A 22,574-nucleotide genomic window follows, 5' to 3' on the forward strand; every position below is an offset into this window, starting at 1 on the left:
ACAAGATCACACATTATTGGTTTCGTTGAATTTTATATATATCTTTGTAGCTTAACAAAACAGAAATCTTATTGTATACTATATGTGCAGAAACCACAAAATTCAGCTATCAGTTACACAAGAACATTTAATTTCTTTAAAGTTCTATAAATTTAAAGCTAACAAAAACAAACATCTTCATGTACAAGTGCAAATATGGTGAATCTTTATAGAAATCTATTCTTTCTGCTTATGCTAGGGCGTATAAAAACAAATAGCTAATTTGACACAGGACTGTCTTAACGAAGGACAAAAAATTATGCCATTAAAAGGTTAAAATTTTGATGCAGTTACTACCACAGTCTTGTAGTAAGTGAGCGCGATTACTCTAATTACAAAATAGTGAGGTCCGTTGGAGCACTAGAGATCCTTGTGAGAAAACTTGAAGTGGAACTTGCAGGCCTTCTCCGTGTGAAAACTTTCGTTGCAGATGCCGCACTTAAAACCAAGTCGGGAATCGCTGCTGTTCTTGACCTCCACGTTTGCAGATGGAGCTTCTGGAAAAGATTGAAGGCGTAAAAGCTTTAGAAACTATAAAGCACAAGAGCAAGACTTAAATCCCGTCTAGTAATTTAGAAAGTTAAGTCTGATCTAAGCCAAAGTAACTTATTTATTAAGTTTCTGGCTTAAATTATACTCATTTTAAATGATTCTAGGGGTACTATGCATTTTTGGTTTACAGGAAAACAATTCTGTTGATTGGGTAGCATTTTAAATACGATCTGCACTACTTGGTCAACTTCCTCACCCATTACTGGTTCTATTTTAAGGGGCACTGCATCCGCTGCCTCCGTGGGCAGCTGCTCATCCTTGGGCTTTGCCTGGTGGGGCTGGAATTGGGACTTGCTGGCCAGACTGCGCTTCCTGCGCTGCTCGAACTTCAGGGCCACGTTGAACTCGCTGTGGGCTCCCAGCCACTGGTGGCTGAACTCGTAGGCCATCGATAGCTTCTTGACGCAGATGCGGCAGATCTGCTTGGGATAGTCGTCGGATTGGTTCAGTGGCGGCAAGGAGGCGGGCAGACAGGCCGCCAGCATCTCTGCAATGGGCACCATCTTGTCCAGCGCCCGGGCGCTCTCCTCGTAGATACCCAGCGACTCCAGGCACTCGTTGCCGCACGTCCGGCAGAAGCTCTCAAAGATGTCCATCTCAATTTGTGTGTGTGTGTGTGTGTGTGGTAGGAGGGAATAGAATTTCTTTGCTAAATAAAAATTTAAATCCAAAAATTGTTTTGTTTTAAATAAATTAGAGATGGAATTAAAGTCGATTAATAAAACGATCAATCGATGTATTTAGGGCAGAACTTTTGCATTTACAACACTTGGCCACACTGGAATCAGTCATTTTTTTTTTTAGGAGACAAGCCGGAAAAAGTTGGTTAAGGGAAAATAATGATGTGGAAGGCTCTACTGATTGCCGTCCTGGCGATTGCCCACTGCCAAGCGGTGCTCGAAACGGACGCCAGCACCCTGGTGCTGCTGGACAACCTGGCCATCCGCGAGACGCACTCGATATTCTTTAAGTCGCTGCAGGGTGAGTGCAAAATGCCGGCTAACCTCTGACGTGGACAAAAAGTTCCGGTTGATCAATGGCCAACAATAATTGGTTATTTCACCCGCAGATCGGGGTTTCAAGCTCACCTACAAGCTGGCAGACGACTCCAGCCTGCTGCTGTCCAAATACGGCGAATATTTGTACAAGAACGTCATCATTTTCGCCCCAAGTGTAGAGGAATTCGGTGGCGATGTGAACGTAGAGCGTCTCGCCCAATTCGTGGACGATGGCGGCAATGTCCTGGTGGCGGGAAGCGAGAAATCCGGCGATGCCCTGCGCGAGTTCGCCTCCGAGTGCGGCTTCGAGCTGGACGAGGAGAATGCGGCGGTCATCGATCACCTGCACTACGATGTCAGCGATGCGGGCGATCACACCACGATCCTGACCGCTGCGAAGAACCTAATCCAGGCGGACACCATTGTGGGCAAGGCAAACAGGCAGGCGGATGCAGCTCCACTGCTCTACCGCGGCACCGGACTGATTGCCGACAAGGAGAACCCGCTGGTGCTGAAGCTGCTGACCGCCGAGAGCACCGCGTACAGCTACAATCCCGAGGCCAGTGTCTCCGACTATCCGCATGCCGTGGGTCGCGGCACTCTGCTGATTGCCGCCCTGCAGGCGAGGAACAACGCTCGCGTGGTCTTCTCCGGCTCGCTGACCTTCTTTTCCGACGAGAGCTTCACCACGGCGGTGCAGTACGCCCAGAGCGGTGTGTTCCACAAGCTGGCCGGCAATCGCGACGCGGCCGAGTCCATCAGCCAGTGGGTGTTTGGCGAGACGGGCCGCCTGCGCGTGTCATCCGTGCAGCATCACAAGGAGGGAGAGCTGCTGCCCCCGGATCAGGCCTACACCATCACCGATCCCGTCGTCTACACCATTGGCATTGAGGAGCTGGTCCAGGGTCAGTGGCGTGCCTTCAAGGCCAGCGACATCCAGCTGGAGTTCGTGCGTATTGATCCCTTCGTCCGCACCTACCTGAAGCAGACCAGCTCGGGCGCCTACCAGGCCAAGTTCAAGATCCCCGACGTCTACGGCGTGTACCAGTTCAAGGTGGACTACGATCGCGTCGGCTACACGCACCTGTACAGCACCACCCAGGTGTCGGTGCGTCCGCTGGAGCACACGCAGTACGAGCGCTTCATCCCCAGCGCCTTCCCCTACTACACCAGCGCCTTCTCCATGATGATTGGCGTGTTCGTCTTCTCGTTCGTGTTCCTCCACTTCAAGGATGAGCCCGTTGGCAGGGCCGCCAAGGAGGACAAGAAGTCGCAGTAGTCTGCTGGCTGGCTTTTATTCAGCTTCAGCATAAATGTAACATTCAAGTCCCCTTAACACTAAAATAAAGTCTTTTTCCGCATGTAGAATCTTATCGTTCAAAAAATTTAAATAACATTTGTTGTGTTTTTTATATTTGCTTTATTTTAGACTCGTTTTAAATTAATTTATTTTTGGTCTCACAAAAGGGAACCAACAACAGAATATCATATTGAATATGTGGGCTTCAAAATTAAGGATTTTACATTTACTTAATTTCAGTTTAGATGTATAGAGTTAGTCTTGCTTACAAGTTAGGTAACTTCTGTATTTTGTCATTTTTACAGTGTTAAATAGTAAAATTCTTTAAAAAAAACACACACATTTCCCCCCAATAAAATATTTCCCCCAATACCGTCAAAGAAACCCTAAGACTGGGGTGAAAACTCCTAATCTGGCAACACTGCGCAATATGCAGATACGAGCTCTGTAGCGCTTTGTAAATAGCCGCGAAATTCAAGAGACAAAAAAAGCTGAAGGAAGATTTTTGACAACCTTATATATTTTTGATCTATGTTTGAAATTCAATTTTTTTAAGCAGAACTTGTATTTCTATTTATTTTTATGCTTTTTGATCCCGGCTTCTCCAAATTTTCATCGATGACTCGATGCTGGTATCGATAACTCAACGACTCTCCACCTCTACTGTCACCGCCTATCGACCGTCGCCCATCTTTTGTGAAATTTCGTCCGAACAGTTCGTCTCGTGAAAAAACCAAATTTGTGAAAATATTTATTTTCTTTCGTGTTCAACGGTGAGTGATTTTTGCATAGACTTAAGCTTTGTTCTTCGAATTCCCGGGCTTGTGGGCAGTAAAAGTTGTGTGCGCTGCTCCGTATTTGGTGGCTCCAGATGCAAGCAAATTTTTTTTTGTTTTTGGGGCTCCGCCGGCCGTCCAGCGGAGCCCTATTTTTCACCGAACACGCACTGGCATTTTCGCTGGTGGATACACACAAATGCACGAAGATGTGAGAGGTTTCGTGTTCGTATTTGCACGACGGGTGCATTATTGTTGTAGTTGTGCCGCGATGCTTTTTCAAAATGGCCGCCACGCAGGAGAGCAGCAACAAATTAAAGTTGCAGCCGCAAATGAAATTGGCGACACAAAAATAGGGTTCATCAAAATTGGCGCGAAAAAGTATGAGTAATCGTATTTATGGTGGCGTCAAACAATCAAATTATTTTTATTTCCTTCTCAAGTGCTGGCCCTTGCAAGTTGTGTGTGTGTATACCACAATGCAGATGTGCATGTCTGCGCTTGTCATGCGCAGAGTGGCCCCCCTCTTTCCCATAGTTTATTGCATAATTGTTTTTTATTTTGTATTGTCTTTTGTGAGGATGTGCAGCTGTTACATACACACATGCTGGCTAGCGGAGAAACGACGCAATTAACTGTTGTGAGCACACCACTCCTCTCTTTCTATTGTGAATGTGCCTTATGTCTGTCTCCCTTCAACTTGCCGCCTTCAAATGCGCGCCAAGTTTTACCGCCTGCTTTTCCTTTTGTTTATGTTTACTCTTTTGGCGCTTCCAAGATTTTTTTCTTAGCTTTTCTTTTATTTATTTTCTTCTTGGCTGCACATAGATTGAAAACTACAACTCATTGCTTCAGCTTGATTGATTCCGCATAAAACGCAAAATATTCGAGTGGCAGTACACAAAAGGAAGGGGAACACAAAAAACAGCGACTCACGTTGTTTGCTCGCAAAGAAAAGAAATAAGATTTGAAGTGGTACTCCATCGTGGAACCTTTACACAAAGAGAAAAATCTGTAGCACATAGGGTAGTTCTATGTACAGGAGCATATAAAAGTAAAAAATAAGTGCAAAAATGCCTTGCTATAATTACCGATATCTCAAGAAATTATTGCATGATCAGCATAAATATAATAACATCTTAAAAAAAGCCTTTACGAGAAACTTGTATCTCATGAAGATATAACAAATTCAAAAAATTTTACAATGCAACTAAATGATGTTGTTCGAATATATGAATTTGATATCTTTTAATATTTAAAGCCCGAGTTTCAACGGCAGATGATGAGCATTGATCATTGATTAGCAGAATTTGCTGAAATAAACTCTAACAAACATTTACAAGGCAAACAAATGTATAAAATGTAAATATGAAGCCCTGTTTTTCCTAGTGTGTGCTTGCCAAGACACGATTTTTTCCTTTCCCACTTAAGTGGAAGTTTCTCGAGTGCCGTGCGCCGTTCCCAGAAGATGAAAAAACCGATGGGGGGGAAAGGGAAAAGCAGGCAGCTGTCCCGACGAAATTCACGTACAACCCTCGTTTTCGTTGTGTCCACAAATCTCTGTTCGTCGTCAGTTGGCCGCCAGCGCTTCGGCGCTGTGCATCGGTCTTAACTTTGGCTCCCCGCCACATCCAACCGTCTATATCTTGTGTATCCTGGCCGGTTGCACCTTCCTGCAGGCTGCTGCACTGCGCCTGTGCCGACCGAAAAGGTCTGAGTGTCTAAAAAGTTACTGGCAGTCGGAATTTGTTTCTCACCTAGAAAGGATCACCTTCTTATTGGTAACTACAAGAGTTGTATTTAGTAAGTAAACCAAAAAACTTCAGATTTGGCATTACTCGAAAATCCCATACAATTATAAGATTCAAGTGCTAAATAACTTCATTTGATATTGAAAAAAAATCCGCGTTGTGTGTATATCCATCAAATTTATATAGCCAGCAACTTAATTTGCTTTGTTTTATGGTTAGAACCCATATTTCCATGGACAAAGAACGAAGACTCTAATTTTCTTATCCCGACATCTTCATATTGCAGTTTGAGATAAGAACTAAATATGGCCCGTACCAAGCAGACCGCCCGTAAGTCTACCGGAGGAAAGGCACCCCGAAAGCAGTTGGCCACCAAGGCCGCTCGTAAATCGGCGCCATCCACTGGCGGAGTGAAGAAGCCCCATCGTTATCGTCCCGGTACCGTGGCTCTTCGTGAGATCCGTCGTTACCAGAAGTCGACCGAGTTGCTCATCCGCAAGTTGCCCTTCCAGCGCCTGGTGCGTGAAATCGCTCAGGATTTCAAGACCGATTTGCGTTTCCAGTCGGCGGCCATCGGAGCCCTGCAGGTGAGAATTTTATTTCTATTCGATGATGGATTATTTGATCATGGGGATTTTAAAAGGGGTTTTGAGTTAATAGCCAAAAGCATAAAAATAATATTATATCAGTAAAATTAGAAAACAAAATGTAAAAAGGAAATGAGTTTTAAATAATATTGATACAGGCCAATCAGTAACACCCAGTTTCTTTATTTTTGTATCTACAACTATATTATTTTCTTTGACCTGCAGGAAGCTTCTGAGGCGTATTTGGTGGGTCTCTTCGAAGATACCAACTTGTGCGCCATCCACGCCAAGCGCGTGACAATTATGCCGAAGGACATCCAGTTGGCGCGCCGCATCCGTGGCGAGCGTGCTTAAGGAGGATCACTAAGAACAGAAGGATCACAGTCCATCCCCGAGCAGACAATTCTGATTTATATTTTGTTAAGGGAGAGGAGCCAAAAGGAGGAGTACCAGCGACATTTTGATCCAATCTTATCATTCATATTTGCGTGTATACATTTATCATCCTTTTGTTCAGTTGCCGTCGGATCGTCGAAATGACGATGCTAAAACCAACGCCACACATAAAACACACAATCACAACATTACTTTAATGCTAAAAATATTTGTAACTCTTATTATTACTATTATATATTAGTTATTAAGTTTTTTTTCTCGTCTGCTTCGACGATTGGATCGTCCTTGAACCGCGCTACTTTTCCCGATTCCGGATCCATCTTCGGAAAGGGATTCCCCCGGGCAGCCGTCGTTGCCTGTCCGTCTGCAACATCCGCCACCAAAAACTCCAACACTTGTCTGGCTGGCGGGCCTTGATTTCCAGTAATCCGTGGTCTTTAAGGCGCCTGGTTTCCCACTTTGGGGGATCTCAACATCTGGCTGCCGGGACTCGTGGACCTGGAGGTTGGGGCCAACCTAACACGTGCCGCCAGCTGGGCGTGGCAAGGCGGACAGACGGTGTCGGATTACTGCCCGGCCGGATTTCCGGATTTGCGATGAGGCGGCGAGGGCGTGGCAATTGGACGGACCATCTGAAGACGCATGACCTTTTAACATATGAAATGGTATCCACATATAACACCGAAGACCGAATTGAGTACACTTAAAAATACACTTACGTATATAAATATATATATAAATATATCTATATAGAAAACGAAAACACTAGACATTAATACTCTTTATTTTGTTTACCTTCCGTTACTTCAAATCACTTACAAAAACATTATATATATAGAATATATATATATATATACTGTATAACGAAGGGATGGGCGTGACAGAGTTAGTTGATTAAATAAGATTTTAGATTTACATGCATTTTGTACGTTTAGGCGGAAGAAGAAGATGAGAAGATGGAAAAGATATAAAGATGATTCAGCAATCAAATAAATTACTCGATGTTAATACACATCTATAGATTTGGAAGAGCATCGAATAATAATACCCAAAATAAAACAAAACAGAAAAGCATTGAATATTTCTCAATATTTATATGTAGTTGAAACACATGCAAAATAATCAATTATAAACGCCCACATATACTTATATACTTGTAAATTGGTGTCGATAACTAGTTTCACATTGGACATTTAAACAAATCGGACTATATGCATATGTGTCTATATCGTATCGTAGCTTACAAGAACCAATAAAACAAAACAACAAAAAACCCCCCAAAAAGTAAAAAGAAACAAAAATAACGAAAAACATTGACAGCAACAGCAAAAATAACTGGAAACATCAGCAAAAAAAATAACAAAAAAATAAACGGTTTTTTCTATAGAAGAAACCAAAAAACCCAACACCAACAAATTGTTTTATTTTCTACGAAAGCGAGATAGAAATAGACGGTGGGAAAGGGATGGAGAGAGGGGGGAAAGTACAGTTGGTTCCAAAAATCAAAAGCAAACGTCATTCGTTTTGCTAAGGTGTGTGCGTGTGATAATCTCAGTGTGATTATGTGTGTGTTAGGTTGGCTGGCTGCATCTGTATGTGTGTGGGTGGCTTTGGCTTTGCCCGTTTTGTTTTTGTTTTGCTTTTCAAGGCTGCCGACCAGTAACCCACTAAGGGTTAAGCTACATTGTTTATTTAGAACACTCAGCAGGGTTAAGGTTTTGTTTGTTTAATTACTTATATTTAGAACATTTTAAGTTTAAAATGAGAATATTATTTTTTTTTGTATTACGCGACCCATTTTTTAGTAGAAGTACAAACCAATCAGAAGTAATCATGTTTTTAATTAAGTGCTTCCAGCTAAATTTCCATTTAACTTGCAAATTGTACCCCTGGAGTCAGAAATCTTAAACCATCAATTTTCTTCATTTACATATAAACGTACATTTATTTTATTCGTATATTTAGCATACAGTCCAGAATGCGACGCACACTCAATTAATAAAATATTAAAATTAGGCCTCACGAAAAAAAAAGAATTTTAAACTTAATTGAGAATGGAGTTGGTTGATGGGGAGTTCTGGGCGCCTAAATGCGGTTTAAAGTTTGGAGGATTTCGACGGGTTTTCGTTTTTGTTTTCGGTCTACAGCGAGGAACAGAGGCGGAGGTTCAAGAGGGGACAGCTATGTTACAACACAGGGATCGATGCTTGTATGTATAATTTAGGGACTACAACTAGGATCTGAGTGGAGGAGTGGGTGGATGTGGATGCTGGTTGGCTCCACTTCTGGTCTTAGTCCGCCTCGTGTTTCTCCGCCTCCGGATGCTTGCCAGGCGCCGTTGCAGGGGGCGCAGCTCCGCCAGCTGCTGCTGCTGCTGCCGCCGCCTCGCCCACCGGTGCTCCTCCAGCTGCCGGAGGTGCTCCTGGTCCCGGTCCGGGTCCAGGTCCAGCTCCACCAGCCCCGGGCGTGGGGTAGACTCCTCCCCCTCCAGGTGCTGCCGTTGCCGCTCCTGGTCCTCCTCCACCTCCGCCTGGGGCTACTGGTCCTGCACTGGGCTCGTGCAGGTGGCCCGGTGGCGGTTGCTGCTGCTGCGGGGGCGGCGGGTTGCTCCCATGCTCGGGCGCATAGGGATGTCCGGGATTGCCATTGTGCTGGGGCGGTGGCGGGCGCGGCGACATGTAATGCGACCCGGGTGGAGGGCCGTACGACTGCTGATACGGCGAGAAGGGCGCGTAGTAGGGCTGCGGCGTGGGATGTCCTCCGTACTGCGGCTGATAGTAAGGCCGTGCGGGTCCGCCTGGTGGACCAGGCGGTGGGCCGTGCGGCGGTCCTCCGTAGTTGGCGTAGCCCGTGTGCGGAGGTGGCGGCGGCAGGCCGGGCATTCCGGGCGGCGGTCCCTGATGCGGTCCCATGTGCGGCGGCATTAGCGAATGTCCGGGCGGCGGGTGGCCGGGATGTGGATGCATTTGCGGCATGCCTGGCGGCGGAGCTGGGCCTCCCTGTTGCTGGGGCAATGGCACCTGCTGCTGCTGCTGCACCGGCGGTGGCGTGGGTGCCGTCGTCGTCGCTGCTGCCGCAGGAGATGCTCCAGCAACGGGAAGCACTTCGGGCGGCGGCGTGGGCGTCGGAACTGGAGTGGGCACCTTGGCACCGGGCTGAGCCACTACCACCTTGGCGGGCTCTGATTTTGGAGGCTCGACGAGCGTTGACTGCGGCGGCAGGGCAGCGGCCATCTCCAGCTTCTCCGGCTTAATGGGCGGCGGCGGCACCGACGGCTTCGGCGGTGGCTCAATGTCCATGGGCTCGGGATCCGTTTTGCTGGCCGTTTCGTGGACATGCACTGCGGGCCCAGGCGGCGTGGCATTGGGTGTGGAACTCGGAGTGGGAGTGGTAGTGGGAGTGGCTGGCTTTACTGCTGCCGGCGGCGTCTCCTTCGGTGGCACTGCAGCATGCGCCGTTGTCGCCGCCGCCGCCGCCTCCTGGTTAGCGGGCGTGGCACCGGGCTGACCTGGCTGCGTCGGCAGCTTGGCTGCCTCCTCGCTCCTGGTCACAGCAGCAGCGGCGGCAACGGCAGGATTCGCCACGTTATTCGCACTGGGCTCATCCAATCGCTGGCGATCGCGCTTGATGTCCTCGTACATTCGGTGCACCATCTTCTGGAAGGTGTCCTCGTCCACGGCCGGCTTGCAGTGCCGCTTTAGCTCCTCCTGGAAGGCCTCACTGGACTCCACCATGCGCTGCTTCTTGGCCTCGAACTTCTCCTCCATCTGCTGCAGCTCCGCCTCGAGTTTGGTTTGGTGCATCGTCAGCGAGCTGACCTGCCGCTTGAGCACCTGCATGCGCGTGGTCGTGACCACGGATCGCACGTCGGGAACGACGGCCTCCGAGAAGATCTCGTTGATGAGACGATGGTTACGCAGGTAGCGGGCATAGGCCATGTGCTTGGCCGTATAGCCCTCGTCCTGGTCATCCTCGTCCTCCGCCGGCTGGATGTCGATGCGTCGCTCGTGCTGCGACTTGCTGCCGCCACCCCGAGATGGAGTCTCGTGCATGTCCACGTCCGTCTTCACCTTGCTCTTGGCCGACATGTAGGCCTGGTAGGCGGGCGTCTGGTGGTAGGCCTTCAGCGACTTTTCGTACTCCAACTTCTCCGCCTCGTACTCGTCGATGAACTCGGTCTTCTCGTCCTCGGCCAGCAGCTTCCACATGGCCCCGATCTTCTTGCCCAGCTCCCAGAGCTTCAGCTCGGGATGCTGCGCCTTGACGCTGTCCCAGACGCGCTTCGAGTACCGCATGTACGGCAGGATGGGCTTCTCCGGCGGCTTCGGTGGCTTGGGCAGCCGGGATTCGCTCTGGTTCTTGCTGCTCGACGACTTGGTCACCTTCTGGGGCGTGAAGGCCGGATTGCCGTAGTTGCTGTGCGTGAAGATGGGCGTCTGGTCCTTGTTGCGATCAGCTCCACCGCCGCCGCCGGATGAACGCGACCGGCTGCCACCGCCGCCGGATCCGCCACCGCCGCCTCCTACGCCCACGACGCCCTGCAGCGGCGTCGCCGGACCCGGACCTTGGGCGCCCACGGCTATCTGCTTGTAGTTACTGGGCAGGGCCATTTTTCGCGATTCGCTGGTCGAGAGAGCGTGGATTTTGCAAGAAATACACCAATTTTTCAGGCGGACGACGCCATTTTCTGTCAGTCGGCGTTTGTTGCGGTGTGACCGTGTCGCTTACAATGGAAAATCATTCGAGTTGAAAAAAAATACTCTAAATTGAATTTAGTATTTTTAAATAGCCGTTTGTAATATATACGGCTCATAGCTGAAGGCTAATAATATATATAAATCTTATAAGCCCCATTTTGAAAAAAAAAAAAAATCACGTTTAATGTTATTTAAATATCATTTTTTGATGCACATGTGTTTTTCTTCATGCCCAAATATACAAAGGTAGTATTTCCTAACTGAAAAATACCAAAAGCCCATGAATTTCGCAGCAAGTTGGCAGCGCTGTAACTCCAAGTTGTGTAAAATATAAACAAAACGACAAACACTAGCATAATGTTTGCGGGCCGTTTGCTCGCCCGTTGGAACCGCAAACCGGCATGTTTGGCCACGATTAAGAGCTGGCGAATGCCCCAAGGACTGGCCAGCCAAGGGAATTGGCCCAGAAACCCAGCGACAGCCACAAATTCGATTCATTTCGAAGGACCCTTTGCAAGCCGGCGGTTCTTCAGCAGCCAAATCGAGACGGAATCCACCTTGGATAGTGTCACATACGATCGAGTGTGCTCCGACACGCTGGATGCCCTGAGCGACTATTTTGAGGAGCTGACGGAGAATGCCGCCGAGGAGCTACAGGGCAGCGATGTGGCCTACGGCGTGAGTTTTGACAACCCTCTGCGATTACATCATGCCCTTACCACTAATATCCTTGGTACTTCTTTTTCACAGGATGGCGTGCTCACCGTGAAATTGGGTCAGCAGCACGGCACATATGTGATCAACCGGCAGACTCCTAACAAGCAAATCTGGCTCAGTTCACCCACCAGCGGCCCCAAGAGATTTGATTTCGTGGGCACCGTGGCGGCGGGCAGGTGGATCTACAAGCACAGTGGTCAGTCGCTGCACGAACTGCTGCAGCAGGAGATACCCGGCATTCTGAAGGCACACACCGTGGACTTCCTGCAATTGCCCTACTGTAGATGAACCACGATGGGTTCCATTTCCTCCTCTATAAAAAGTCTGTTAAAGCGTTCGATTTGATAAATTTGTTTTGAAGTCAGGGAGTGTATTTTTTCATTTATGAGCACAGTGGTTACCGGCTATGTTGACTGTTGTTGCAGCAGGGTAAACCAAATCCCGTTGTAAATTGACACTGTCATTGAATTTAATTGCTTAGTTAGCTTAATTTTTTATATAAACACTTTTGAGGTTTTCTATTCGATTTTGTTAAATTTATTTTGAAGTTCGGAGCCTGCAAGCACAGTGATCACTCGCTATGTACTGTTGCTGCAGCAGAATAAACCTAAAGCCGAGTGTGAATTCTCAGTCATTGAATTGTCGCAACCGGCTGCATCGTTTACAACCAGATTAAAAAAAAAACTAGATTTTTTTGTATGTCTTTATTGTAATGTCTGGTTTATCAAATCCTTGATTATGATACCGTCATTGTTTTAAAGTTTGTCTATAAGAATGTTTAGCAGGTTGTAATAGCTTGAATTAGATTGATTAGAATAGTAGTGTTTATTTCAAAGCTTTACATAGTTTTATAAAGAAGTTTCCTTTAGGAAAGTTTATTTTAGTATGGGTTTTTTGTTTGTTGAATGTTTGTTGTGGTAAATCAAATAAATTACCTTTGTTTTTTAATTCCTCTACGGGACTTAAAACTTCAGGCTGATATTCCACTACTTTTCGGTGCTAGAAAACTAAAATGGCTCTAATTTTCGCCTGTATTGTATTAATTCTTTTTTTTTTTCATTTCAGGAATTTTTAGCACTCTTGTTACGTTTTCCTTTATTTTTCAATGTACTTATTTTATTTCAATTTAAAAATTCAGAACTCAAAGCTCCCAGTTATTAAAATGCAACTATATATTTTGCTAGAAACCAGTGGGCCAATGCTTAACAAAGTCGGTAAAAAGTTAACTTTTGTGTGTCTTTATTTATTTGCTGTTCAGAATTTTTCTCAAATACGTTCCAATTTTTATTATTATTCAGTTGTAAAATGAAAAGAATAGTGTTTATTTTTATTTGGCAGCAGCAGAAGGGTCTGAGCTAAAAAAAAAAATGGTGTTTAAATCACTTGTCACGGGCACTTCAAAGGATTTTCCTCAGTTTCTTGTATTCTATGTTTAAATCTTTATGACTTAATGGTTTAGGGTCCTAAGACTAGTTAACCACTAATGACGCCCCCCAAACATGTTGTTATAATGGGGCGGCGGCGGCGGCTGCTGCTGCTGTTGTGGGTTCAAAAAGCTCTGAGGCATCTGGTTGTAGGGCGGCTGTGGTGGCCCATTGTTGGCCCATGGGTTTATGGGATTGCCGTAGGGACCATGTCCCGGTGCGGGGGCCACATAGTTATGCTGCACACCATTGCCCGCATAGGGATTATAGCTGCCAAAGGGCTGCTGCTGTTGTTGTTGCTGCTGATTCGGATATTGATTGGGATCGGGTCGGTTGGCTAGATTGCTCATCAGAGGCTGGGGCTCCTGGCCAAAGTTGCCGCCCTGCTGGTGCTGCTGTTGCTGCCCCGGATAGCTTGACTGCTTGGAATAGCCTGCTCCGGCCGACTGCCGTTGACCATGATGATGCTGGCCTGCCTTTTGGCTTTGGCTCAAATTCGGCGGTGCATGATGTGGCTGCTGCTGCTGATTCATCATGTAGTTGCGATTAGCTCCGGAGGAGCCACTGCCGGATCCCCCCTTGCTCAAAGTGCCCATCAAGTTGGCTATAATGCTTTCGGTGTCCTTCAACGAGATCTTGGAGGCAGCTGCTGGCTTGAAGGTGAGTGCATTCGGTGATGACTCCACGGGTATGATGGGCGGACCGAAGGCCTTCCTGGCATTACCACCATGTCCGCCAATGCCGACGCCACCGCCACCAGCACCTCCGCCGCCATTCGAATCGCAGGCCTTCATCACCAGATCGTCAAAGTTGTAATCATCGTCTTCGTCATCGTCGTCATCGATTATAAAGCTGGGTGAGATTCGGCTGCGACGTTGCTTGTTGATGGGCAGACTGGACATATCGCGTTCGCGATCCCGTTCCCGATCGCGTTCCGAGCTGCGACGTCTGGTGGTCAGCGAGGCGAGGGCTGCCATCGAGGAGGCAGTGGAGGAAGAGGCGCTGCCCATTGGCAATGAGGAACTGGTCGTGCCCCCCGCTATCGAAGCCATGGACTTGGATCTGTCCGATGCCTTTGGAGCCCCACCACTACCGCCAATGTTAACGACGCGCGATAGGAAATCACTGCATGACTCGCCATCGCCACTCAGCTCCGCCAGGTTCACGTACTTGCGCAGGCGCTCGACGCGCGACGGCTCCTGGACCTCCAGCTTGCGCAGATGGCCAATCAGATGCACCTGCTCCTCGTTGGACAGGAACTTGAAGTTCTGGAGCAGGGTCTGCAGATCGGAGTCGGTCAGCGACTCCATGCCATTGCTGCCGCCGCCGCCACCGCCGGCTGCTTCTAGTTGAACCTTGGCCGCCGCTGCTGTTGCACCAGCATTGCCGACATTGCCGACATTGCCGACATTGACAACCACATCCACGGACTCCTTGTTTAGCTGGTTCTCCACCTCCTTCATCAGCTCGTCCAGATCGATGCCCATGTTATCGACGGGCGGCGGCGTATCCTTGTGCAGACCGAGCTTGGCCCGTATCTCATCGAATGCCAGGCCATTTGTCTTGTCCACCTGACGCCGCTGCTTGTCCGTCTTCACCAGCAGTGTGAGCAGATGCAGCAGATTGTTCATGTCGCCGGTGGTCACGTCGTAGTATCCCTTGAGTACCAAGGCATTGGCCAGCTTAGGGGCCACCACATTCCGGTCGAAGGGTAGCTGGATGGGCGCCGGATTGGCATTTGCCTTGACCTTGGCCTCGGCCACATCTGGGATACCTAGATAGTCCGGTCATAACACAAAAAAAAAAAAAGGTAAAATAATCAGTTAGGATTTGCAGGCGTGAATTGCATTTCGAATGTCTGCAAACTGGAGCTTCGGTGTCGCGCCAAACGAGCTATGCAAATTACATTTATACTTATGGATGGTGTGGATGGCGACTGGACTGCTCACGGATCGTTGGCACACTTTGTTCACACACCCACCAAAAAAAGGGGAAAAAGCTGACCGAAAAGCGTACATATGTACATACATATACCGAATATTTACATTTTAGAACGTAATCACAGCGATTCGCCCACGATATTGCTTAACACAAGTTGAAGATTTGTATACAATTAAAGTATACTTTTAAAAATAAACCCAGCAAAAGTTTGAAAAGAATCAGCTAAGATATAAGGCAATTTCTTTTTTTTATTTTTTTTATATATATTTTTTTTATTTTGTTATTTATTATTTAAGGCACTGCCGACCTGTATTTTGTGTATTGTGAGCAGGTCGTCTGTTTGAAACAACCTTTATTTATCCTAATCATCAAATAGAACCCGATTTTCGGAAACAATTATCTTAGAAAACCCTCACGAATTGCCAGCAGCAATTCAGAACACCTTAATAGACAACGTTTATAGCCAAAGGGATCATGCCTTGACTTAAACTAGTTCAAATATAGTGGATTTAAGCAAATAACGATTTAAAAACCTGGCCCAGGATAAAAAATAAATGAATTGTTTATTTCAAAATTCTCATTTAGCACCTGCTGTATCGTTTATGATTTGGGGAGAAAGAACATATATGAAATGAGACAATCGCAGCGCAGTTTATTTCGTTTAATGACAATCTTAAGAAAACTTATTGCCAGACTTCGCGTAACTTAAGAACAAACCACTCAAATTCAATTTTATTCCATAGATATTTGAAGTGTTAAACCGCAGAGGTTAGTCAATGAAAGTAAGGAATGTCTAACTAATATTCCTTTAACACCAGCACATTAAAACAGGAGGTTCCATTTGAAAACCACTTTTTGAATGTTGCGAATTCAGAATCTAACGAATTCAACCGATTGGCACAAAACTCACATTATTTCAAAAACTTCACTAGCAAGTGTTTAAAAAAAACTTAGGACCCGCGCGAGTTTGCAAAACGTTTGTGTTCCAATGCAAATCTTTTTTGTTTTTTTTTTTTTTTCTGTGGTTCAGGGGCAAATCTCGATGAGTTCTACACAGTTTTCTACACTCATACTTACCTATGGACCCTTAAACCGCGAAAAAGAGAGAGATAGAAGTGCGGATGTGCGGCGGGATTGCGGAATTGGGGGATTGGGGGATAAGGGCGGACTTACCTCTGGAGTTCACCTGGAAGATGATGGCCGCTATGTTGGTGATCAGTTTCTTGACCACGCGCACCTTTTGCGGATCGTCCAACACCTCGGCAATGAGGATGCCCTTCAGCTTCTCCTTGGTGGTCTCCAGGAAGACGCAATTGTCGTCGTTTAGCAGCAAATCATCAGCGGCATTTGGCTGCACCATCTCCATGGCCAGCGCCTTGCTCAGAAGGTTTAGGGCCTTCGGTCCCAGGCTGCCCAGGTGCTCCTCCACGGCGGACAGCATGCGCAGCACACTGACCACGGTCAGGGGTCCCTCCTCGACGGGCTCCGAGGGTTCCTTATCCTTGTTGTTGTTATTGTTGCTGTTGTTGTTGTTGTTGGAGGAGGAGACGGCCGGCGAAATGGAACGCACCTTGGGCATGTTGTACTCCGGATACACACGCGAGTCCATCACGCGAAAGGTCTCCACATGGTCATAGCTGCGCTGACCGCGACCATAGCCCTCGCCACGGAAATACTCGGTGGAGCGTTCCCGCTCCCGCTCCCGATCCAAGCTGCGACGATCTAGGAAATCTCTGGCGCCGGGCGACATGGCGCGATCCCTGGAGTGGCGAACGGGACGATCCCGCTGGCGATGGAAGGCCGGCGAGCGGGATCGCCGTCTAAGGCTGCGGGAACGCGAGCGGGAGCGCGATCCTCCGCGCCGGAAATTGCGTCGCGGCGAACGGCTGCGCGAACGGCGCAACGGACGACGACCGCCTCCACGTTTGGGTGACAACGATCGGGAGAGGGTACGGCGATTGTAGGGACGCCCGCGGGAAGGGGGACTGGAGCCCTCGTCATCGCTGATATCTATGACAGCCTCGGGAGCACCTGCGGCACCCGCACCACCACCACCACCACCACCACCACCACCACCGCCACCTGCTGCTCCACGATTATTGGTGCGGAAGTTCTGCTTGCGACGGTTCACGGCAATGGCGCTCGGGGGCGGCTCCCTGGGACTGGCCACACGGATCTTGTAGCGCTCCATCAGCTCCGTGGTCTTCTCCTCGTCCTCGTCGCCCAGCTTGAACTTCTCCTTGAGATCCTTTTTGATTTTGTTCACTGCAATGTTGAACAGCTCGATGCGGCGATCCTTCCAGTAGCTAATCCACTCCGGCTTGTAATCGTATTGATTCGGATCGCATTTCTTCTCCTCCTGCAGCTGCTTGTAGCGCCGATTCCAGAACTGCTTCCACTCATCCGGATAGTCCGGATGCTTCTCGGGATTCGACTCGTACGTCTCCGTTTCATCGCGCAGCTGCTTGAGCTGAAGCTCCAGCATGCAACGGAACTTCTCCCACTTGTAGCGCTCCTGGGCGATAATGGAGGCCTGAATGGACAGCTCCTTGGGCGTGGGCAAATGCTGGGGCTTGGTCAGGCCCCCCGGTGGCGGTGGCGATCGATTGACGCCACGTCCACTGGCATCTTCGGCCTGGTTCTTTTTGCGCAGCATCACCTTCGGCACTTGGACCGAACCAGGGGCTGCTACTCCTCCGGCCGGGCCAAAGTTCTCATCATCACTGGAGATGGCATCCAGGGAGATTATGTTGCCATCCTCTCGCATGTTGCTGTCGTTCATCTTCAGGCTGATTTTAATGGACTCGTCGGGTTTCAGTTCGCGTAGAAAGCGTTGCGCCTCCTCGGCAAAATCTGGACCGGCACACTCATCGAAATGGAAATTATCCCGCACCTGACTGCAGATCTTGGCACGAAATCGACGGAAATCCTCACCCGATGCGGTGAGCATCTGCCGCGAGCGACCAAAGTGCTTCTCAATGGCCGCCACCAGGTTGCCGGTGGCAATGACCAGATCGCCGGAGCTGTTCGGCGTCCGCTTGAGCTTCTGGAGCACTTCGTGGGCCTTCAGGAAGTGGGTCTGCAAGTACTTGGTGCGGTGGGCCAGCGACGTCCAGTGGACGAAGACGGTGCGGCCGTCGGTGCACGAGTTGCACAGCACACAGAAGTAGTCCGGACGCAGTTGACCCGCCTCGTGCAGCTCGATGGTGTACTCGGTGCCGATCAGTGGGCCGCCGGTGTAGCTATCGATCTGCTTCTGGATCACCGCCGATCGGGCCACGTCGTCCTCCTCGAATCCCGGCGGCACCGGCTCCCCCGGCAGGAAGCTCATGAATCTCCCTGCGAATGGGAACCACACAAAGAACGCCAGTGAACGGAAATCGACCAGGGTCAGCACTTACCTTTATTTCCGGTTCTGGTTGCGGCTCCTTTTCCCTTCTCCCTTTTTCGTTTGTTGTTCACTTTTCCTTTTTTGCACTGCTTATTTCACCTTTCACGCTCACTTTTTTTTAAGGGACGGCTTTCGCCGGCGGAGTTGACGTTACTTACTATGCCAGGTATGCAAAAGCAGCATAAACCTGTCCGATTTTCCTACGCCTTTCCTCGTTTTTTTTCTTCAATTGCTCTGAAAATGCGTACCGTTTTTTTTTTTTTTTTTTTTGTTTGTGTAGAGACTGCTTTGCAGTGTGACCGTGCGCTGGTACGGCAGTAACGCCATTTACGATAGTTTTGCTATATCGATGTTTTTATCATTAAAGTCTTGGAATACAATTCAAATCAGATTAATTTTTGATTGCCAACTCCATCAGATACATTTTTATCCCAATGTTACGATAAACTGAATGTAATTTCATAAAAAATGAGAGAATTTTTTACAGCTTATGACATTTCCTAAGAGTTTTTGTTTGTTGTAACTGAGCCAAATAAGACGCACAGCCAAATAAAAGCTAATCGATTTTAAAAAAAATAATTTTTTGTTAACATATAAAATTTTAATATGGGGTAATCCATACCTTTTTACAAAATTGTAAAAAAGGAAAACATTTTTATTTGTGAAGCCATTCGACCTGCTTTTGACCGTTACTTCCCAGGGTTTTGACACAGATCCGATTTCTGAGGACTTTTTTTTGGGTTTCGTGGTTTTTTGTAAAAGAAAGGGATAATTTGGCACATAAGCATTATTTTGCAGAATTTTGTTTACAAAAACCGCACATTTTTCCGATAGCTAACTTAGTGTGTCTGTAGACGTAACGGCGCTGTCGTTTCATATGCAAACATTTTGGTAACACTAAAATTTAAATATTTATTCAAAATGGCATAAAATTGGCTAATAAAAGACGTAAGTAAATGATTTTTTCTAAATCAATTATTTAACATGCTTTTTGTTTTTTAACTTTTTCCAGGTAAATATAAATTAGCTTAAATTTTTGAAAATAAATTGTATTTAAAGTTTTACAGAATTATTAAGCTGTCACTGATTTAATTTAAGTGTTTGGAAGATCCTTGGGATATTTTCATTTCGAAAAACACGATGGATATTGGTTCTTGTGCAACCACCACCCAATGTGTGTTTGGTTTCCGTTTCTCCGAGTGATCCCATAAATATTAACATATTTAGAGTCATTATCTTTCACCCGAAACACAATCCGACCGAGTGCAAATTGCTCTCGCCTCTGCACAAGAATGATGAGTTCTGTGGACTGGATGTTGAGCGTGTTGGATGTGTTTTTGATGCAGCCTCCGCAGCTGGCTTAAATCAATCCCAGCTCGGTTTCATTATTTTTTATTCGCTGTAGGTATTTTCCAGCAACAGCAGCATTAATATCATTGGGTCCCGAGGGGCCAGCCACATGTGCATTTTGCCGGCCGCCGAGGACAAATGTCAGCAAACGGGACGCGGTTTTCCACATTTTCAGCGATTTCCACGAACCGAGCTCATATCCCACTCACCCCTGTTTATACAGATCAACTTGCCTAGCTCGAACTTTCCTTCTTGGATTCGAAACAAAATTTGGTTTTATACATTTTAAGCTATAAAACTTTATGATCAAATGAATTAAAGAGCTGGGAAGTACATTTTAATGAGCAACATTTTCAAGTCATTTTTAAAAAGTCGTACTTCTATAACATAACCTTCTATATAGCTCGACTTGATAATACAATTTAGCTGGATGTTAAACAATTTTTTATTTTATTAGTTTTTAAGAACCTGGAGACTATACACATTATTGTATGTCCCAAATGGTAAATGTTAAAATTTTTTTTTATTATTATTCACGTGCTCTTGAGAATCTGATTATAATTATCATTATTTGATGTACCTAATGGTAAATGTTTAATGTAAAAGAAGAGAGGTTAAAAAAATATTTTTTCCTTACCCCAGGATTTATTTTACTCGGAATTGTTTTGCTGGCATATGGTGGTTCGAGCTATGGAGGTCCGACTGTACGTGATATGTGATAGATGTAACACGTATCTGCGACTGGATGAAGGGCACATTAATCGCCGCACGATGAGCACGATGGCTGTCGCAGATGATAATGGCAATACAACTGACTGCACAATGAGCTGACCATATGCGCACATAGACAATAAAATACGCCACCACCCCCTTTTGAAGGCCGGTGCATTTGACAGTGGGCGCAAGGACCCATTCCACAGTGGCATTTACAGTGGATGGGAAAGTGGATGTTGATGTGGCAAGTAGGCGGCGGTAGGCAGTAGGCACTGCCAGTTACTGGACAAACGTAGCACATTTAATGAACATGCCGACATGAGTTATGGCCCGTTTGTTCGCCTTTGCTTTTTCAGTTGTACAAGTTACCCTCGAAATTGGGCATAATAATTCAGACAACCAGGCAAGCGTTTTTGATTTTATTCACCAGATCGAATTACGAGATATGCAGGGGTGCCATTGAAATATGCTCAACTTTTGTGAATGAACTCTGATATTTTGAAAAAAAATATATATAGAACTTAGTTAGAAGTCAGAAAATAACATCATTCGTAAGACTAACATTTTTTTAAAATCTTTATTTTTTGTATAGAACCAACATTAATGAGTCAAGGTGATTTTTGTTACTAGTGATTACAATTGACTGGCTTAAATGCCCAAAACCATCATAGTTTTATTCTTTTGTAACAATCATTAACCACCTTTTACAAAATCCACTTAGAAGTTATTCCCATAAAAATAACTAGGGTGCTTAAAAAGCATTTTTGAAAAGATGTTTTAGCGAAAAATTATAATTTGAAAGGGCATTCCAAACGTCGTCCTCTCAGCACGCTACATTTTTTCCTTGTTCTTTTTGATGACAACGAAATATTGCGAATCAGACGCTGTTAGTGGGTTTTTCATTTGGCGATCTGCATGGACCGAATGCAAATTATATTTCGCATTAACTTTGATGGAGATGAGCGAATTCCGATTGCGGGGACAAAACAGTCAGAAGCCCCAATCCCAATATCAGACATCGGGGGGACTGGGATTGAGATATAGATGTATCCCTATAGAGAGCTACACGGGGCTACGATGTATGCACCCCAGCTCCTGTAGACAAAGTGCCAAGTCAGACAGATGCAGACGTTTCTCATTTACCATCCCGTGCTTTGTGCTCATCTTTATTTCTTGGCAAGTTGTGTGCAATTCATTAAAGCGAAATCTGCTCGAATGCGAATAATGCAAATTGCTCTATTTTCATTCACAACGGCTGGTATTTTTTGGGGGGGCTGTTAAGGGGCGGCAGTTGCAACAATCTGCCAGAGTCGACGACAAATTTATTTGTGGCACATGCAGCCAGGAGCATCAATGAAAATGCTGTTCAAGCAGTTGTCTCCCAGGCATTTTGCACTAAAAGTTCAAAAATTCCATTAATTATTCTCGGGAAGATTTCGCCTGGTTTCGCTTTCTTCTCCGCTCGGTTTCTTCTGCATTTCTTGTAGCACTGCTAATTTTTCAAGAATTCGAAATTTCTTAATGGCCTGAGAATGGGGGGTTTTCTGGGACGGGGGCCAAAATGCAGCCCGTTTGTCTGGCCCACCTAACCCCCAATTGCACTGCCATAAAATCCCCATCAGGGGATAAAGAATTGCAGTCAATATGTTTTGAGACAACCAGAAATAACTAAGGTGTAACTATTTACTTTATTACTTTTTACTTTATTAAACATACATATTCATATATACACTCATTTTATAAGATTAAATATTATAAAGAGAAAATGCGATAAGAGGCATTTAAGTTTTTTTTGTAATAATTTAAAAGTTTTTCTCAACAACAATTTTCTATGCAAATATTTTTAAATTTCAAAACAGTCTTGAAAATTTTATATTTCAAAATAAAAAGTTTATATATTTAAGAAATGAAAATCGTTTGTAAAACAATATTTAAAAAAGC

At 46.3% G+C, this 22,574-nt stretch overlaps 6 protein-coding genes across 7 annotated transcripts; 3 read left to right on the top strand and 3 right to left on the bottom strand.

Moving 5' to 3' along the window:
• Positions 1-71: 71 nt before the first annotated feature.
• Positions 72-1,301, bottom strand: LOC128260328 (uncharacterized). The gene is made up of 2 exons (XM_052993231.1): positions 788-1,301; positions 72-536 (listed from the first exon to the last, which is right to left on the bottom strand). Exons 1-2 carry the CDS (start codon positions 1,185-1,187, stop codon positions 400-402), a joined length of 537 nt encoding a protein of 178 aa, XP_052849191.1. The 5' UTR covers positions 1,188-1,301; the 3' UTR covers positions 72-399.
• Positions 1,302-1,353: 52 nt separating this feature from the next.
• LOC128260313 (dolichyl-diphosphooligosaccharide--protein glycosyltransferase 48 kDa subunit) lies at positions 1,354-2,957 on the top strand. The gene is made up of 2 exons (XM_052993213.1): positions 1,354-1,572; positions 1,661-2,957. Exons 1-2 carry the CDS (start codon positions 1,431-1,433, stop codon positions 2,866-2,868), a joined length of 1,350 nt encoding a protein of 449 aa, XP_052849173.1. The 5' UTR covers positions 1,354-1,430; the 3' UTR covers positions 2,869-2,957.
• A 549-nt stretch (positions 2,958-3,506) lies between these two features.
• Positions 3,507-7,805, top strand: LOC128260371 (histone H3.3A). Its single transcript, XM_052993327.1, has 3 exons — positions 3,507-3,662; positions 5,703-6,102; positions 6,181-7,805. Exons 2-3 carry the CDS (start codon positions 5,722-5,724, stop codon positions 6,355-6,357), a joined length of 558 nt encoding a protein of 185 aa, XP_052849287.1. The 5' UTR covers positions 3,507-3,662; positions 5,703-5,721; the 3' UTR covers positions 6,358-7,805.
• Positions 7,806-8,315: 510 nt separating this feature from the next.
• On the bottom strand, positions 8,316-11,117 carry LOC128260307 (basic proline-rich protein). Its single transcript, XM_052993205.1, has one exon. It carries the CDS (start codon positions 11,007-11,009, stop codon positions 8,691-8,693), a length of 2,319 nt encoding a protein of 772 aa, XP_052849165.1. The 5' UTR covers positions 11,010-11,117; the 3' UTR covers positions 8,316-8,690.
• Positions 11,118-11,378: 261 nt separating this feature from the next.
• Positions 11,379-12,177, top strand: LOC128260327 (frataxin homolog, mitochondrial). The gene is made up of 2 exons (XM_052993230.1): positions 11,379-11,774; positions 11,847-12,177. The coding sequence occupies exons 1-2, from the start codon at positions 11,454-11,456 to the stop codon at positions 12,099-12,101; spliced, it is 576 nt and encodes a 191-aa protein (XP_052849190.1). The 5' UTR covers positions 11,379-11,453; the 3' UTR covers positions 12,102-12,177.
• An 858-nt stretch (positions 12,178-13,035) lies between these two features.
• On the bottom strand, positions 13,036-18,863 carry LOC128260301 (uncharacterized protein CG7065). 2 transcript variants are annotated; one of them, XM_052993187.1, is made up of 4 exons: positions 18,580-18,861; positions 18,444-18,517; positions 16,352-17,936; positions 13,036-15,011 (listed from the first exon to the last, which is right to left on the bottom strand). In XM_052993187.1, exons 2-4 carry the CDS (start codon positions 18,507-18,509, stop codon positions 13,294-13,296), a joined length of 3,369 nt encoding a protein of 1,122 aa, XP_052849147.1. In that variant the 5' UTR covers positions 18,510-18,517; positions 18,580-18,861; the 3' UTR covers positions 13,036-13,293. The 2 variants fall into 2 exon arrangements, with proteins under 2 accessions (XP_052849147.1, XP_052849146.1); XM_052993186.1 differs by having other exon boundaries at positions 16,352-18,517; positions 18,580-18,863.
• Positions 18,864-22,574: the final 3,711 nt, after the last annotated feature.

This window comes from Drosophila gunungcola, assembly GCF_025200985.1.
Source record: "Drosophila gunungcola strain Sukarami chromosome X unlocalized genomic scaffold, Dgunungcola_SK_2 000021F, whole genome shotgun sequence".
NCBI classification, from domain to species: domain Eukaryota; kingdom Metazoa; phylum Arthropoda; class Insecta; order Diptera; family Drosophilidae; genus Drosophila; species Drosophila gunungcola.